General features: G+C 43.4%; 1 protein-coding gene and 1 long non-coding RNA gene across 2 annotated transcripts in view; one reads left to right on the top strand and one right to left on the bottom strand.

Moving 5' to 3' along the window:
• LOC115153575 (DNA-directed RNA polymerase III subunit RPC5) overlaps positions 1–6,214 on the top strand; it is a 29,516-nt gene extending 23,302 nt beyond the window's left edge. Inside the window, exons 19-20 of the mRNA XM_029699166.1 lie at positions 4,447–4,572; positions 4,812–6,214. Coding sequence (XP_029555026.1) covers positions 4,447–4,572; positions 4,812–4,868 — 183 coding nt within the window. The 3' untranslated portion in view covers positions 4,869–6,214. The remainder of the gene's footprint in view (positions 1–4,446; positions 4,573–4,811) is intronic.
• Positions 6,215–8,339: 2,125 nt separating this feature from the next.
• On the bottom strand, positions 8,340–12,580 carry LOC115152656 (uncharacterized). Its single transcript, XR_003867558.1, has 3 exons — positions 12,270–12,580; positions 9,378–9,424; positions 8,340–9,141 (listed from the first exon to the last, which is right to left on the bottom strand). It is a non-coding gene; the product is annotated as an uncharacterized LOC115152656 (long non-coding RNA).
• Positions 12,581–17,167: the final 4,587 nt, after the last annotated feature.

Raw genomic sequence — 17,167 nt, 5'->3', positions numbered from 1 at the left:
GTTCGTGCATTCAGGTCACTATCCGAAGGGTGACGCGCGAGCGCATTTTGTGACAAACTTTTTCCAAATATTCCATTACCGTACTTCGAAGCATGTCAAACGCTGTTTAAAATCAATTTTTATGCAATTGTTCTCTTAAAATAGCGATAATATTCCAACCGGGCGACGTTGTATTCATTCAAAGGCTGATAGAAAAAAATGGAGAATTCTCATGAACGCGCATCTCCAGTGTCACTGTTCTCAGCCTGACCACTCACAAAATCTCCTGCTGTTCTTCGCCCAGAGACAGAAGACACATCATTCCACTTTCTGGCGCCTTCTGAGAGCCAATGGAAGCCTTAGAAAATGTCACGTTACAGCAGAGATGCTGTATTTTCGATAGAGATGCAACAGAAGGATAACAAATTGTCAGACAGGGCACTTCCTGTATGGAATCTTCTCAGGTTTTGGCCTGCCATATGAGTTCTGTTATACTCAGACACCATTCAAACAGTTTTAGAAACTTTAGTGTTTTCCATCCAAATCTACTAATTATATGCATATTCTCATTTCTGGGCAAGAGTAGTAACCAGTTTAAATCGGGTACGTTTTTTTATCCGGTCGTGCAAATACTGCCCCCTAGCCCCAACAGGTTAAGCAATGGCTTTTTTCTGGCCACTCTTCCGTAAAAACCAGCTCTGTGGAGTGTACGGCTTAGTGGTTCTATGGATAGATACTCCAATCTCTGCTTTGGAGCTTTGCAGCTCCTTCAGGGTTGTCTTTGGTCTTTTTTAATTTTTTTGTTTTATTTTGCATTTTCCAATTAAGAACATTCAAATCAAAAATGAAAAGTTATTAGACAACAATATGTAAAAGTGACAGTAACAGACGAGCATTTAAAAAATTATATATACAAAAATACAATAAATAAGTCATAATAAAAAATAAAAAAATAAACATAATGAGACATTGGATCCGTCACCTACGTATTAGACCAGGGGTGTCAAACGTCCGGCCCGCGGGCCGGATCAGGCCCGCAAAGGGGTTTAATCCGGCCCGCGATATGATTTTGTAAAGTATAAAAATGAGCTGCAATTTTTCAATAAAAGAAACTGCTGTTCCAATTGCGTCCACTGGATGGCGCAATAGCAATTGTGTTAAGCAAGCAAACTGTTTATACCGGAGCAGAGCAAGTAGGTCAAGCAAGTGCAGCCAGTCCAGATGAGCTACTTTGTTTTGCCCGCGATAATTATTACGGCTTCTACTTTTAACATTTTGTGCTATGGCACCCTCATTGCCCCAATATGTCTCTGTCAAAAAAGAGAAAAGTGGACGCAGAGTGCAGTGTTCCAAGAAAAATGGTCATCCTCCTATTTATTCACGGAATTGAATGGGAAAGCTGTATGTTTGGTGTGTTCACAGCATGTTGCAGTGCTGAAAGAGTATAACCTTCGTCGCCACTATGTGAGTCTTCATGCCGACAAATATGACAACTTTCAAGGACAGCAGAGAAGAGAAGAGAGAAGGTGAATGAACTGTTGGCGGGTCTGAAGAAACAGCAGTCTGTGTTTACTCACAGCCGAGACATCAGTGACGCTGCAGTGAAAGCTAGCTACCTCATTGCTAATGAAATCGCAGTGGCTTCAAAACCATTTAGTGAGGGTGAATTTGTAAAAACATGCATGATGAAGGCAGCGGAGATTGTGTGCCCTGAAAAGCGCCAGGCTTTTGCAAATATCAGCCTGACAAGAAACACAGTTGCAGACAGGATTTCCAATCTTTCAGTGGATTTGGACAGCCAGTTGAAGCAAAAAGTAAAGTCATTTATTGGGTTTTCAGTTGCAATTGATGAAAGTACGGACATTACAGATGTTGCACAACTGGCCATTTTCATCCGCGGAGTTAATGACACATTGACCGTCACCGAGGAGTTCGTGGAGTTGGTGCCGATGACAGATACAACGACAGCAGCTGATATTTTCACCGCACTTGTTGGCGCGCTGGACAGGGTCGGAGTGGACTGGTCCCGCGCTGTCAGCCTGGCTACAGATGGTGCGCCCTCAATGATCGGGAAAAAAGCAGGCGTTGTGACAAAGTTCAAAGAGAAAGTGCAATCTGCAAATGGAGGACGTGATTTTTGGACTTTTTACTGTATTTTGCACCAGGAGGCTTTGTGTTGCAAGTCATTAAAGATGGATAACGTCATGAAGGTGGTCATCCAAACTGTTAATTTCATCCGATCCAGAAGCCTGAATCACCGTCGGTTTGACAGCCTTCTCAGAGAGAAAGACCACATCCATGGCCTGCCATACCACACTGAGGTAAGATGGTTAAGCCGAGGTGCTGTGCTTAGGCGTTTCTTTGATTTACGAGAAGAAATTGAACAGTTCATGGAAGAAAAGGGCAAACCAGTGTTAGAATTTCATTCCGCAGAATGGATGCAGGACCTTGCATTTATGGTGGATGTTACAGAGCACCTGAATAACTTGAACAAACAGCTGCAAGGGCGCAACAAAGTCGTCACGCAGTATTATGACAGCATACGTTCTTTCAAGTTGAAGCTGTCATTGTGGGAGACGCAACTCGCCGGTGGTGATGCAGCTCACTTCCCCTGTCTGAAAAATGTGTGCGCGACCCAACATGTGGCAGACATGAAGCGGTTCAAAGATAAAATAACGAACGGCACTGTTACGGGAGTTTGAGCAACGCTTTCAGATTTTTGGTGAACTGGAGAAAGACTTCAACGTTTTTTGCTCGCCATTCACCGTGAATCCCTCTGATCTGCCCGTCAGCATCCAACTTGAAATAATAGACTTGCAGTGTGACTCGGATATGAAGGGCAAATTTGCCGCAGCTGGCTTGGACACATTTTATCAGAATCTCTTGCCAGGTTACCCCAACTTGACAGCCCTCGCTGCAAAACTGTTGTGCATGTTTGGAACCACATATCTTTGTGAGCAAGTTTTCTCTGTAATGAGCATAAATAAAACAAAGATGCGCTCAAGGCTCACGCACAAGCACTTGAATCACATCCTGAAGTTGGCTGCCACTCAGGATGTGACGCCTGATATTGATGCGCTGGTGAAAGCTAAAAGATGCCAGGTATCAGGAGTCAAATAAACTATGCAACCCCACTTAAAGTGCTGCATGAGACACCCTGATATAGTTCTGTGATCTGTGATATACTTCTGTGAATCACTGAGGCATTGTGTGTTTGTGTGTTCTTTTTCTTTAGAATTTTCAAATAAACTTGGTGTTTTATGATTAATAGTGATGTTGTGCTTGTACTATTGTGGACACACTGTCCTCAGGCTCCAGCTTTATGTTTTATGTTGATCGTATTAAAACAAAGAAAACAATCTGAAGTTGTTGTTTTTAAGTTATATATATACCATGATTTTACCGGTCCGGCCCACTTGGGAATAGATTTTCCTTCATGTGGCCCCTGAGCTAAAATGAGTTTGACACCCCTGTATTAGACTATCTTTTGTCTCTTTGTTGCCTCTCTGATTAATGCCCTCCTTGCCTGGTCCGTGAGTTTTGTTGGGCGGCCCTCTCTTGGCAGGTGTGTTGTGGTGCCATATTCTTTCCATTTTTTAATAATGGATTTAACGGTCCTCCGTGGGATGTTTAAAGGTTTCTGATATTTTTTTATAACTCAACCCTGATCTGTACTTCTCTACAACTTTGTCCCTGACCTGTTTGGAGAGCTCCTTGGTCTTCATGGTGTCGCTTGCTTAGTTGTGTTGCAGACTCTGGGGCCTTTCAGAACAAGTGTATATATACTGAGATCATGTGACACTTGCACACAGGTGGACTTTATTTAACTAATTATGTGACTTCTGAAGGTAATTGGTTGCGCCATATCTTATTTAGGGGCTTCATAGCAAAGGGGGTGAATACATATGCACACACCACTTTTGTTTTTTTAACTATAACATTTATTTTTTGAAAACAAGTAATTTTTTTCATTTCACTTCACCAATTTGGACATGTCCGTTACGTGAAATCGAAAATAAAAATCAATTTAAATTACAGGTTGTAATGCAACAAAATGGGCTACCGAGTGACGCAAGACACTGCATCTCAGTGCAAGAGGCGTCACTGCAGTACCTGGTTCGAATCCAGGCTGTATCACATCCGGCAGTGATTGGGAGTCCCATAGGGTGGCGCGCAATTGGCCTAGCGTCGTCCGGGTTTGGCCGGGGTAGGGCGTCATTGTAAATAAGAATTTGTTCTTAACTGACTTGGCTAGTTAAATAAAGGTACTTTTTTTATATATATATATATATATATATATAAAAATTGGAAAAACGCCAAGGGGATGAATACATTTGCAAGGCACTGTATGCCTTCCCTTACTTAGTTTCAGAAATGTGGATGTGTTTGAGCTCCCTTTTCGTTTTTTTCTGCCTCTACATTTAAAAAGATCTTCATATTGTTGCGTCATTTCCCCCCCCCCCCCAGCACCGTCAGGTCCTGTATGAGATCTTCATGAAGAACTACCGGGTAAGGAGGAACGTGATCCAGACCAGGCTGACGCAGGAGCTGGGAGACCAGACTACCAAGGCCGACATGGACCGCCTGCTCAAGGTACGACAGGCCTCAGAACAAAGTGTAGAACAGACTGCTGAACAGTATCTAGAATTGGCTTTAGAATGGGCTGTTAACCAACTTTAGAATAGGTTCTGGAACCATCTTCAGAACGGCTTCTGGAATCTGCTCTAGAGCTGGCATTGAGTAGCTGAGTGGGCTGTAGGAACACAATTTAGAACTGTCTGAAGAATCAGGTGTGGTAATGTTAACCTGTCTGTTTGGTCCTGTCTTATTAGGAGTGCTGTGTGAGCTTAGGAGGGATGTGGTACCTCAAGGGTACCCTACAGTCCTGACATCATTGAGGACACGCCCCTGTGGCCACCATCACCCAACTAAACCCACTCCCCCAGAGCCTAGTGGGAGGGCTCTGTACGGGGAGGCAGGGCAGTCAGACACAAGAACCAATCGCAGTCCTCCTGCCCCCAGCTCTCAGGACCGGGATTGGAGGACTGAGACGTCCATCTGCTCCTGTCAGAACATAATGCTTGTTGTTATTGTTGCTGAATAAGTCACTTGAGCATGGTCCAAATGGAGGCGGCCTGGTGGACAGGAGACCTTCCATATTCACAAGGGCTGGAGCTGGAGCACAGATGTCTGTGTATTCAAGTGAGACAATACTGAAAAAATAGATTTACTATGCTATTATTTCCCAATCTGTACTTTAGTACCCCAAGAACAGCTCGTTGTGCTCTAGCCCAGAACAGGTAAACTTGATTCAACTAATGTGGGTGGGCTGGTTAAGGGCTGAGCACAAATGTGCAGTCCTGGAGGTACTCGAAGAATGGATTAGGGAACACTGTACTATGCCATTGAGAACTAGACTATATTTTGAATTCATAAACTGATGCTTTAGTTTTTGAATTAAATTTATTTTACCAGACTGAGGGTAGTGTTCGTCTAAGGAGTTCAGTCCTATAGTTTTATCCTGACGGTGGCCTTTGGGGGGGAAAAAGAAACACATTTGAGTCCTTTTACCATTCAGTTTAAGGCCTTAACTAGGGCAGCACATTGCTAGTTTGAGTTTAGTTTTTTCTATTTTTGTTCCTCTTTTCTTGACTTTCATTCAGGGAGAAGGGAGGAATGATAACTTTGGTTTGATATTCACTCCACGCTCTGTCACTGATAAAGGCCATACAGAGCAGGACAACACCACATCGTGTTGAAGGTTATTTAACAGCTTGTGTTTCACAGCGATCAATCAATAGCTGGGTCAACCTATATAGCTACAGGCACATTACACTTTAAACTACTGTTGTGAGGGAACTAAAAGCAGGAGTTTGCTGAGGGTTATTACAATACAGAAGTGAATTGATGTTGAAGTGATCGCAATCATTTAAAACAACTGTTTTGACCTGCGTTTTTTTTGTGCAAATCCTTGAAACTGTTAACCCAAATTTTACCACATTTTACTTTCACCCTTTCATTTTATATTTGATACAGTTGAAAACTAGACAGTCAGGGCGGATAAGGCCTGTTTCGAGTTGCAGAGAAGCACTTGGAAGTGGAACCTCATGGAAAATGTGAATAAAAACTATTGAGAATGATTGGTTTGTGGTTATTGAATGTCTGGGAGATGAATTAATTTTAAGTTTTGTTGAATTCAAAGGATGCTAATACAATAAAAGTGAAAATGTTGTTGGACATAGTTTCTGGCTGTGGAATGTTGTCCCACTCTTCAATGGCTGTGCGAAGTTGCTGGATATTCCAGGAATTGTGTACAGATCCTTGCGACATGGGGCCGTGCATTATCATGCTGAAACATGAGGTGATGGTGGTGGATGAATGGCACGACAATGGTCCTCAGGATCTCGTCACGGTATCTCTGAATTAAAATGATGTTCATTGTCCATAGCTTATGCCTGCCCGTACCATAACCCCACCGCCACCATGGGGCGCACTGTTCACAATGTTAACACCAGCAAACTGCTCGCCCACATGAAGCTATCTGCCCAGTACAGTTAAAACCGGGATTCATCTGTGAAGAGCACACTTCTCCAGCGTGCCATCGAAGGTGAGCATATGCCCACTGAAGTAGGTTACAACGCCGAACTGCAGTCAAGACCCTGGTGAGGATGACAAACACGCAGATGAGCTTCCCTGATGTTTTTTGACAGTTTCCGCAGAAATGTTTTGGTTGTGCAAACCCACAGTTTCATCATTTGTCCGGGTGGCTGGTCTCAGATGATCCCACAGGTGAAGAAGCCGGATGTGGAGGTCCTGGGCTGGCGTGGTTACAGTGTGCGGTTGTGAGGCCGGTTGTACGTACTGCCAAATTCTTTACAATGAAATCGGAAGCGGCTTATGGTAAAGAAATTAACATTAAATTCTATGGCAACAGCTCTGGCAGACATTCCTGCAGTCAGCATGCCAATTGCACACTTTTTACATCTGTTGTGTTGTGTGACAAAACTGCACATTTTAGTGTGGCCTTTCATTGTCCCCAGCGCAAGGTACACCGGTGTAATGATCATGCTGTTTAATCTGCTTCTTGACATCACACACCTGTCAAGTGGATTATCTTGGCAAAGTAGAAATGCTCACTAACAGGAATGTATACAAATGTGTGCACAAAATGAGAAAAATATACTTTTTGTGCGTATGGAATCTTTTATTTCAGCACATGAAACATGGGACCAACAATTTACATTTTCCGTTTATATTTTTGTTCAGTGTAGTATAATAAAAAGTATGAGCTGGCGCATACATAGTCAGCACTTCTACACAAAATAATGTTCTCTAATGGTGAATAAACTGTAAGCTACAAAAACAGTCGCACACTCCATATATAACCTCCCAGTAATTTGTGTAAAAAAATAATGTTTAGGCATCACTGTCTTCAGGTTCACCGAAACGTCAGTGATGGTGGTTTTTTACCCAGTAAATTACTGTTGAGGTTATATATATATGGAGTGTGCTACTCTGTTTTTATAGCTTACTGTTCAGTGTAGTATAACAGAGGCCAAATTAGACAAAAGTTATGTTTTTCTGACAGATGCTTTTGTTGATGTTGAAAAGAGCCATTTGGCATTTCATGAAGACTTGCACAATCAGTCCAATCATCTCTGAAGCATTCCACAACTTTGTGGCCATAAAATGTTCAGGATTTTCAGGTGAATATATTTTATCAATTATCTCAAGAGGACTTTATTTGGACATCAGTTATTTTTTGTGGTTGTTGTATTGCTCAATGAAGATTGCAATAATGGAAAACCTGTTCTGGCTGATTTGTCACAAACACACGAGTGATGAACTTATGTCAGGATTACATGCCCATTGATGTACAGATATTGATGTGACCTGAGACGCATGTTTTAATGAGAAACGGCATAGACAAACAGGACATCAGAGGAAAACAGGATCTTACACCTGTGATCAATTATTCACTGAACCACCCGTGTTACAAATGGAGAGACCACAGCACCTCTCATCTACCATTCTGTCTTTCTGTGGCCAGTTCCATTATTAGACCTGCACGATTAAAGACCTTTGACCTGAATAAAGTTGACACTGGTCTAAGGTCCGTTTTTTGGGGGGGGGTCAGAGGTGAGTCAGCGGGACAGGAGCGGTGCCATGGCAGCCCCCAGTTTATACTCTGATAGATAAAAAGCATTATGTAATGTAAACCAACGTGTACAAGCCTTATCAACAACCTGTGCCAGCCAAAGTATTTTTAAATACAACAGCTAACAGTTTCTAATCTTCACTCAAAGATCAAATGTGTGATGGAGTTTTACACCATAAGGATTGAGAGTCCAACTCAATGATGGTTGTTGTTCAGACAAACCCAGTTTTAATATTAATTCAAGATATGGAAAACTACAGCAAAGGGAATATAAAAGATAAGTTAATCATCTACAGAATAGCATTAATCATAAACATTGCACATTATTTAGATTTAAGCTACAGGGAATAATAACTGCTTCAATAGCACTTTATATACACAAAAGTGTCCAGCTATTTGAGAAGCCATGTTCCACACAAGGACAGATTAACAACAGTAAAGCATGTGAAACCTGTGAAGACTAAAGGCTGTTTCACCTGGAGCACAGGGACACAGAGGAGCCATCCCAAAGAGTAAATACTGGCTAGAGAGGCTCAGCAAATGTGGTACGGAAGGTGTACAGGTGGGTCAATCTAGCAGAGACAACTCTGTAGAAGGACAGAGTGCCATCCAGCCAGTCAAGATACACTCCTACTCTTTAGAGAGAGAGGAGGGGGCATGTATGCCAGTGCACTCATCGCCATGGCAGGCAATGTAGTTGTAATGAGAGCAGTTCAGTCTCCAGGACTTGGCATTGCATCCATGCCAGCTGACATCAAACTTGTCTTTTTTATTGATTCCTTTGTATGCCACTCCTATACCGACCCATTCCCCACTCCAGTCTGCCTCCCAGTAGCATCTCCCAAACAAACCCTCTCTACACAGCACTTGTTTTGAGTGGTCAAATCTTTCAGGATGGTCAGGATATGGCTTCTCCTCCCTCACCCTTGTCACCTTTCTGTTCCCTTCAGACAGCAAGAGCAGTCTTTGTGCTGTGTTCGGCTCCAGTGTGAGCTCACAGTGATCTGATTGAAAATATGAAATTGGTTTAGAAAAAAAACACCATTCACAGAACGTCTATCAGTTTTTCCACTCAACCCTGCACTGAATGTTAACTCTAATATGTATCATTTTCCACAAGAGAAAAAAAAATTGTCTTGTAAAATATGTTAGTTTTTCTGATATTCAACCAAATTGGTTCTGTTTGTACCATTGTTTTGCTGACTTCACAGCCATATTGTCCACATCAGTCATGACTTACATTTCCTAAGCCCGAAGTTGAGCCTGCTCTCTTCAACAATGTCCATTCTGTTGAAAATCAGACAATGATTTATTGGCACATGCAACCGGTATGGGAAATATATCATGTTACAAAAATCAAATTCATTCACCCAACCACATATTCATTTTTACTTTAGTTTTTCCAGTTTACAGCGTGGATTATCCAGTAAAGCTGAGAACAGATTCACTCCTGAGTCTCAAATCAAATCAAAGTTTGTCACGTGCGCCGAATACAACAGTGAAATGCTTACTTAACCAATAGTGCGAAAAAAAGGTATGTGTGTGTGTGTGTAGGTAGGTAAAGAAATAAAACAGTAAAAAGACTTAAAAATAACAGTAGCAAGGCTTTATACAGACACCGGTTAGTCAGGCTTATTGAGGTAGTATGTACATGTAGGTATTGTTAAAGTGACTATGCATATATGATGAAGAGAGAGTAGCAGAAGCGTAAAAGAGGGTTTGGTGGGTGGCGGGACACAATGCAGATAGCCCGGTTAGCCAATGTGCGGGAGCACTGGTTGGTCGGGCCAATTGAGGTAGTATGTACATGAATGCATAGTTAAAGTGACTATGCATATATGATAAACAGAGAGTAGCAGCAGAGTAAAAGAGGGGTTGGGCATTGCACACAATGCAAATAGTCCGGGTAACCATTTGGTTACCTGTTCGGGAGTCTTATGGCTTGGAGGTAAAAACTATTGAGAAGCCTTTTTGTCCTAGACTTGGTACTCGGGTACCGCTTGCCATGCGGTAGTAGAGAGAACAGTCTATGACTGGGGTGGCTGGGGTCTTTGACAATTTTTAGGGCGTTCCTCTGACACCGCCTGGTATAGAGGTCCCAGTGATGTACTGGGCCGTACGCACTACCCTCTGAAGTGCCTTGCAGTCGGAGGCCGAGCAATTGCCGTACCAGGCAGTGATGCAACCAGTCAGGATGCTCTCGATATTGCAGCTGTAGAACCTTTTGAGGATCTCAGGACCCATGCCAAATCTTTTTAGTTTCCTGAGGGGGAATAGGCTTTGTCGTGCCCTCTTCACGACTGTCTTGGTGTGTTTGAACCATTCTAGTTTGTTGTTGATGTGGACACCAAGGAACTTGAAGCTCTCAACCTGCTCCACTACAACCCCATCAATGAGAATGGGGGCATGCTTGGTGCTCCTTTTCCTGTAGTCCACAATCATCTCCTTAGTCTTGGTTACGTTGAGGGATAGGTTGTTATTCTGGCACCACCCGCCCAGGTCTCTGACCTCCTCCCTACAGGCTGTCTCATCGTTGTCGGTGATCAGGTCTACCACTGTTGTGTCGTCTGCAAACTTAACGATGGTGTTGGAGTCGTGCCTGGCCATGCAGTCGTGGGTGAACAGGGAGTACAGGAGGGGACTGAGCACGCACCCCTGGGGAGCTCCAGTGTTGAGGATCAGCGTGGCAGATGTGTTGCGACCTACCCTCACCACCTGGCGGCGGCACGTCAGGAAGTCCAGGATCCAGTTGCAGAGAGAGGTGTTTAGTCCCAGGTTCCTTCGCTTAGTGATGAGCCATGAGGGTACTATGGTGTTGAACGCTTAACTGTAGTCAATAAATAGCATTCTCACATAGGTGTTCCTTTTGTCCAGGTGGGAAAGGGCAGTGTGGAGTGCAATAGAGATTGCGTCAGCTGTGGATCTGTTTGGGCGGTATGCAAATTGGAGTGGGTCTAGGGTTTCTGGGATAATGGTGTTGATGCGAGCCATTACCAGACTTTCAAAGCACTTCATGGCTACGGACGTGAGTGCTACGGGTCAGTAGTCATTTAGGCAGGTTGCTTTTGTGTTCTTGGGCACAGGGACTATGGTAGTATGCTTGAAACATGTTGGTATTACAGACTCAATCAGGGACATGTTGAAAATGTCAGTGAAGACACCTGCCAGTTGGTCAGCACATGCCCGGAGCACACGTACTGGTAATCCGTCTGGCCCCGCAGCCTTGTGTATGTTAACCTGTTTAAAGGTCTTACTCACTTCGGCTACGGAGAGTGTGATCACACAGTCGTCCGGAACAGCTGCTGGTCTCATGCATGCCTCAGTGTTGCTTGCCTCGAAGCGAGCATAGAAGTGATTTAGCTCGTCTGGTAGGCTCGTGTCACTGGGCAGCTCGCGGCTGTGCTTCCCTTTGTAGTCTGTAATTGTTTGCAAGCCCTGCCACATCCGACGAGTGTTGGAGCTGGTGTAGTATGATTCAATCTTAGCCCTGTATTGACGCTTTGCCTGTTTGATGGTTCGTCACAGGCATAGCGGGATTTCTTGTAAGCTTCCGGGTTAGAGTCCCGCACCTTGAAAGTGGCAGCTCTACCCTTTAGCTCAGTGCGAATGTTGCCTGTAATCCATGGCTTCTGGTTGGGGTATGTACGTACAGTCACTTTGGGGACGATGTCCTCGATGCACTTATCGATAAAGCCAGTGACTGATGTGGTGTATTCCTCAATGTCATCGGAAGAATCCCGGAACATGTTCCAGTCTGTGATAGCAAAACAGTCCTGTAGTTTAGCATCTGCTTCATCTGACCACTTGTTTTATTAATCTAGTCACTGGTGCTTCCTGCTTTCATTTTCGCTTGTAAGCAGGAATCAGGAGGATAGAGTTGTGGTCGGATTTACCAAATGGAGGGCGAGGGAGAGCTTTGTACGCGTCTCTGTGTGTGGGTAATTGAAGCTCAGGTCCAGCTCTCTTAGTTGCGAAGGGTTTGAATTGAGAGCTGAAGCCAGAAAAGTACAGCCTTCTTCTATAATATTGCAACATGTCAACCTGCAAGAGGTAAAACAATCTGTAAAACTAATATTCCCTAAAAGCAAGACCAGCTTAGTTAGAGTGTATCTTACACCCCATGTGTACTGACCTCAGAGTCTTCAGTTGACAGTGTAGATTTTCCAGTCCAGCAGAGAGCAGCTGAGGTCATTGTGACTCAGGTCCAGCTCTCTCAAGTGTGAGGAGTTTGAGCTGAGAGCTGAGGCCAACGCTTCACAGCATCTCTCTGTGATGTAGCGTCGATTCAGCCTAAAATACAAAATAGTTGCTGAAATGTTTTTCACTGTTAAAATGACCATGATATTGTAAAAAATAATGATCTATCCCAGAACTGAATGAATATTGACAGTAGTATCTGTAGTTTACAGTGTGGATTCCCCAGTCCAAAACAAAGCAGCTTCACTCCTGAATCCAGCAGGTTACTGTGACTCAGGTCCAGCTCTCTCAGGTGTGAAGAGTTTGAGCTGAGCGCTGAGGCCAGCTGTTCACAGCATCTCTCTGTGAGGTTACACTGATTCAGACTAAAATACAAAATAGTGTTGAACAACAAACACATTGGGTTACTCAATCTGAGCAAGTAATTAAAACACCAGTATCATTTCATATTCTGTGATTTTTGATCCGGTACTTACAGAGCTGTTCTGGATGCTTTGACTACTGGCAGCAGCCTTAGAAGACCCTCCTCTGATGTGGAGTATTACCTCAGGTCAAACACATCTAGCTCCCTTTCTGAAGAAAGCAACACAAACAACAGAGCCAACCACTGTGCAGGTGAGAGTTTGCCTTCTGAGAGACTTCCTGATCTCAGGTAGCATTGGATCTCTTCCTCTAGAGAATAGTCATTCAGCTCATTTAGACAGTGGAACAGATTGGTGCACCTATCTGGAGAGAGATTCTTTCTGATCTTCTCTTTGATGCACTTGACTGTTCCCTCCATGCTGGTTGAGCTGCTTCCTGATTCTGTCAGTAGACCGCATAGGATAGTCTGATTAGACTCCAGCGAGAGGCCAAGAAGGAAGCGGAGGAATAGGTCCATATCTCCATTCTCACTCTGCAAGGCCTGATCAACTGCACTCCTGTGTAAGTTGGTCAAAGTTTTGTGTCCAAATTATGACTTTCTGAGCTTACTGGATAAGGATCTCTGTTGGACCGTTGGAATTTGTCACCATTCTTGAAATTGAGAAACACATACAAAGCAGCAAGCAACTCCTGGATGCTCAAATGCACAAAGCAGTACATCTTCCCCTGGTACAGTCCAGACTCCTCTCTGAAGATCTGTGTGCACAATCCTGAGTAGATTGATGCTTCTCTGATATCAATTCCACACTCGTTTAGATCTTCCTCGTAGAAAGTTAGATTGCCTTTCTCTAGTTGCTGGAATGCCAGTCTTCCCAGCGACAGGATGCTCTCTCTCATCCACAGAGGATCTCCACTTCGCTCTCCAACACACTTCTGATTCCATTGTTTGGTCTGAAAAATCAGGAAGTGCGTGCACATTTGAGTCAGAGTTTTGGGGATGTCGGCACTCACTGCTTCATTCAAAATTCTCTCTAGAACTGTGGCAGAGATCCAACAGAACACTGGTATGTGGCACATGATAAAGAGGCTCCTTAATGACTTCATGTGTGTGATGACTCCATTGGCTAGGTTCTCATCATTGATTCTCTTCCGGAAGTACTCCTCCTTCTGAGGGTTGTTGAATCTTCGTACCTCTGTCAGCAGGTCAATATACTGAGAATGGATCTGATTGACTGCTGCAGGTCGGGAGGTTATCCAGATAAGAGCAAAAGGAAGCAGATTCCCCTTGAGGTTTGTAAGCAGCACGTCTACCGAAGTGGACTGTGACGTCACAACAGCTCGTATTGTTCTGGAAGTCTAGAGGAAGTCTGCACTCATCCACACCATCTAAGACAAACAAAACTTTGCACTTGCCATAGTCAGAGGAATCAACGCTTTTCATCCCCATGATAAAATGACCAAGAAGCTCAATCAAACTGCTTGTTTCCTTTCATCAAATTCAGCTCCCGAAAAGGGAACGGGAATATGAACTGGATGTCTTGATTTGCTTTTCCTTCAGCCCAGTCCAGAATGAACTTCTGCACAGAGACTTTTTCCAATGCAAGCTACTCCCTTGGTCATCACACGTCTGATTGGTGTGTCTTGTCCGGGTAACGATTTAAAGTTGTTGTTGTATTTCATTGGTGTCTCTTGTGTTGCTGGTCTCCTGGATGTTGTCTCGATCTGTCTCACTTCATGTTCACTGTTGACCTCTCCACTTTCACCCTCTGTGATGTAGAGGTCTGTGTAGATCTGGTTAAGACATCTTGTTGGATTTCCTTGATCCCCGATTCCCTCAAATACATGTTCAAACTTCTTCTTCAAAGTAGATTTGAGTTTCTCTCGCCAGACCATAGCAAGCTCATCTAAATAAACAAACAAGTCATAAAACATTTAGGCTACATGTCAAAATATATTTTATATGGTGGTTAAGGCTGCTCCAATCACAGATGTATAGCGACTGTTAGTAACTCTTCTCATCTGTGGAACCACATGGACAAGGTCAGGGGTTCCCAAACTGGTTTGCACCAGGGACCCCTTTTGTGATAGCAAATTCATCAGGGTCCCCCTCATAATATCAGAACACAACTACTTTAGAGTGAGATAAAAAGCAGTTTTACTATGACTTCTGCGGTGCACGTCTGGACATATCAAGTCTCGGGCCCTGGTAAAGAACATTTTAAAGGCCCTCTCTGGAATCAGAGAGAAAACGTTGCAGTTTTAAAGCCAATTTCCTGAAATTGTATTAATTTGCCTTGGGGAAGAGAACATTTTGCAGTTTACTGCTAATTTCTTGTAATTATAAACATTTTGCCATGGGGCAGACAAAAATGATTGTTCAAAACAACCTTTTGGGTGATTACAAGAAAAATGTTGTGTATGGAGTACTGTGGATACCAATATCCCATGAGCCAGGCTTATGTTGTGCATATACAGTGCTTCGGAATGTATTCAGACCCCTTCACTTTTTTAACATTTTGTTACAGCCTTATTCTAAAATTGATTAAATACACACAATACCCCATTATGAAAAAGCTACAAAAAAAAAGTTTTTTAAATGGTTGCTAATTTGTTAAAAATGAAAACCACTAAAATTGTATTTATATAAATGCTCAGACCCTTTGCTATTAGACTTGAAATTGACCTCAGGTGCATCCTGTTTCCATTGATCATCCTTGAGATGTTTCTACAACTTGATTGGATTCCACCTGTGGTAAGTTCAATTGATTGGATATGATTTGGAAAAGCACACACCTGTCTATATAAGGTCCCACAGTTGACAGTGCAGGTCAGACCAAAAACCAAGCCATGAGGTCGAAGAAATTGTCCGTAGAGCTCCGAGACAGGATTGTGTTGAGGCACAGATCTAGAGAAGGTTAGCAAAACATGTCTGCAGCATTGAAGGTCCCCAAGAACACAGTGGCCTCCATCATTGTTAAATGGAAGAAGTTTAGAACCCCCAAGACTCTTCCTAGAGCTCGCCGCCTGGCTAAACTGAGCAATCGGGGGAGAAGGGCCTTGGTCAGGGAGGTAACCAAGAGCCTGATGTGAGAACCTTCCAGAAGGACAACCATCTCTGCAGCACTCCACCAATCAGGTATTTATGGTAGAGTGGCCAGACGGAAGCCATTCCTCAGTAAAAGACACATGACAGCAGCTTAGAGTTTGCCAAAAGGCACCTAAAGGACTCTCAGACCATGAGAAACAAGGTTCTCTGGTCTGATGGAACCAAGATTGAACTCTTTGGCCTGAATGCCAAGCGTCACTTCTGGAAGAAACCTGGCACCATCCCTACAGTGAAGCATGGTGGTGGCAGCATCATGCTGTAGGGATGTTTTTCAGCGGCAGTGACTGGGAGACTAGTCAGGATCGAGGGAAAGATGAATGGAGCAAAGTGCAGAGAGATCCTTTATGAAAACCTGCTCCAGAGTGCTCAGGACCTCAGACTGGGGAGAAGGTTCACCTTCCAACAGGACAACATCCCTAAGCAAACAGCCAAGACAACGCTGGAGTGGCTTCGGGGCAAGTCTCTGCATGTCCTTGAGTGGCCCAGCCAGAGCCTGGACTTGAACTCGATCGAACACCTCTGGAGAGACCTGAAAATAGCTGTGCAGCGATGCTTGCCATCAGACCTGAGAGCTTGAGAGGATCTGCAGAGAAGAATGGGAGAAACTCCCCAAATACTGGTGTGCCAAGCTTGTAACGTCATACCCAATAAGACTCAAGGCTGTAATCGCTGCCAAAGGTGCTTCAACAAAGTACTGAGTAAAGGGACTGAATACCTATATAAATGTGATATTTCAGTTTTTTTATGTGTAATACAGTTGCAAACATTTCTAAAAACCTGTTTTTGCTTTGTCATTATGGGGTATTGTGTGTAGATTGATGAGGGGAAAAAAACAATTTATTCTAAAATAAATTAAGGCTGTAACGTAACAAAATGTGGAAAAAGTCAAGGGGTCTGAATACTTTCCGAATGCACTGTAAGCCCTTTTGTTGGCCCGCAGAACAATGTCCCCGAAAAATACAATTATAATTGGAGGTGGCTCATTCATCACTTAACCCACTGATGCCAACTACTTTAATGATTGACATGCCAACAACAAATTCTGAACCCACTCAACCATGCATAACTGACCAAATTATGAAAGACAAAGTATTGTAATTTGGAATTCAGGAAAGTGAGTGTGGAAGAGGTGAAACATTTATTGCTGTCTATCAACAATAACAAGCCACCTGGGTCTGACAACTTGGATGGAAAATTACTGAGGATGATAGCGGATGATATTGCCACTCCTATATGCCATCTCTTCAATTTAAGCATACAAGAAAGTGTGTTCCCTCTGGCCTGAAGGAAAGCAAAAGTCATTATTCTACCCAAGAATAGCAAAGCACCCTTTACTGTCTTGAACAGCTGACCAATCAGCCTGT

Source organism: Salmo trutta, chromosome 18 (genome assembly GCF_901001165.1).
Source record: "Salmo trutta chromosome 18, fSalTru1.1, whole genome shotgun sequence".
Lineage (NCBI taxonomy): Eukaryota > Metazoa > Chordata > Actinopteri > Salmoniformes > Salmonidae > Salmo > Salmo trutta.
Note: the sequence above shows the minus strand (reverse complement) of the source record. Positions and strands in the feature narration are given on the sequence as shown.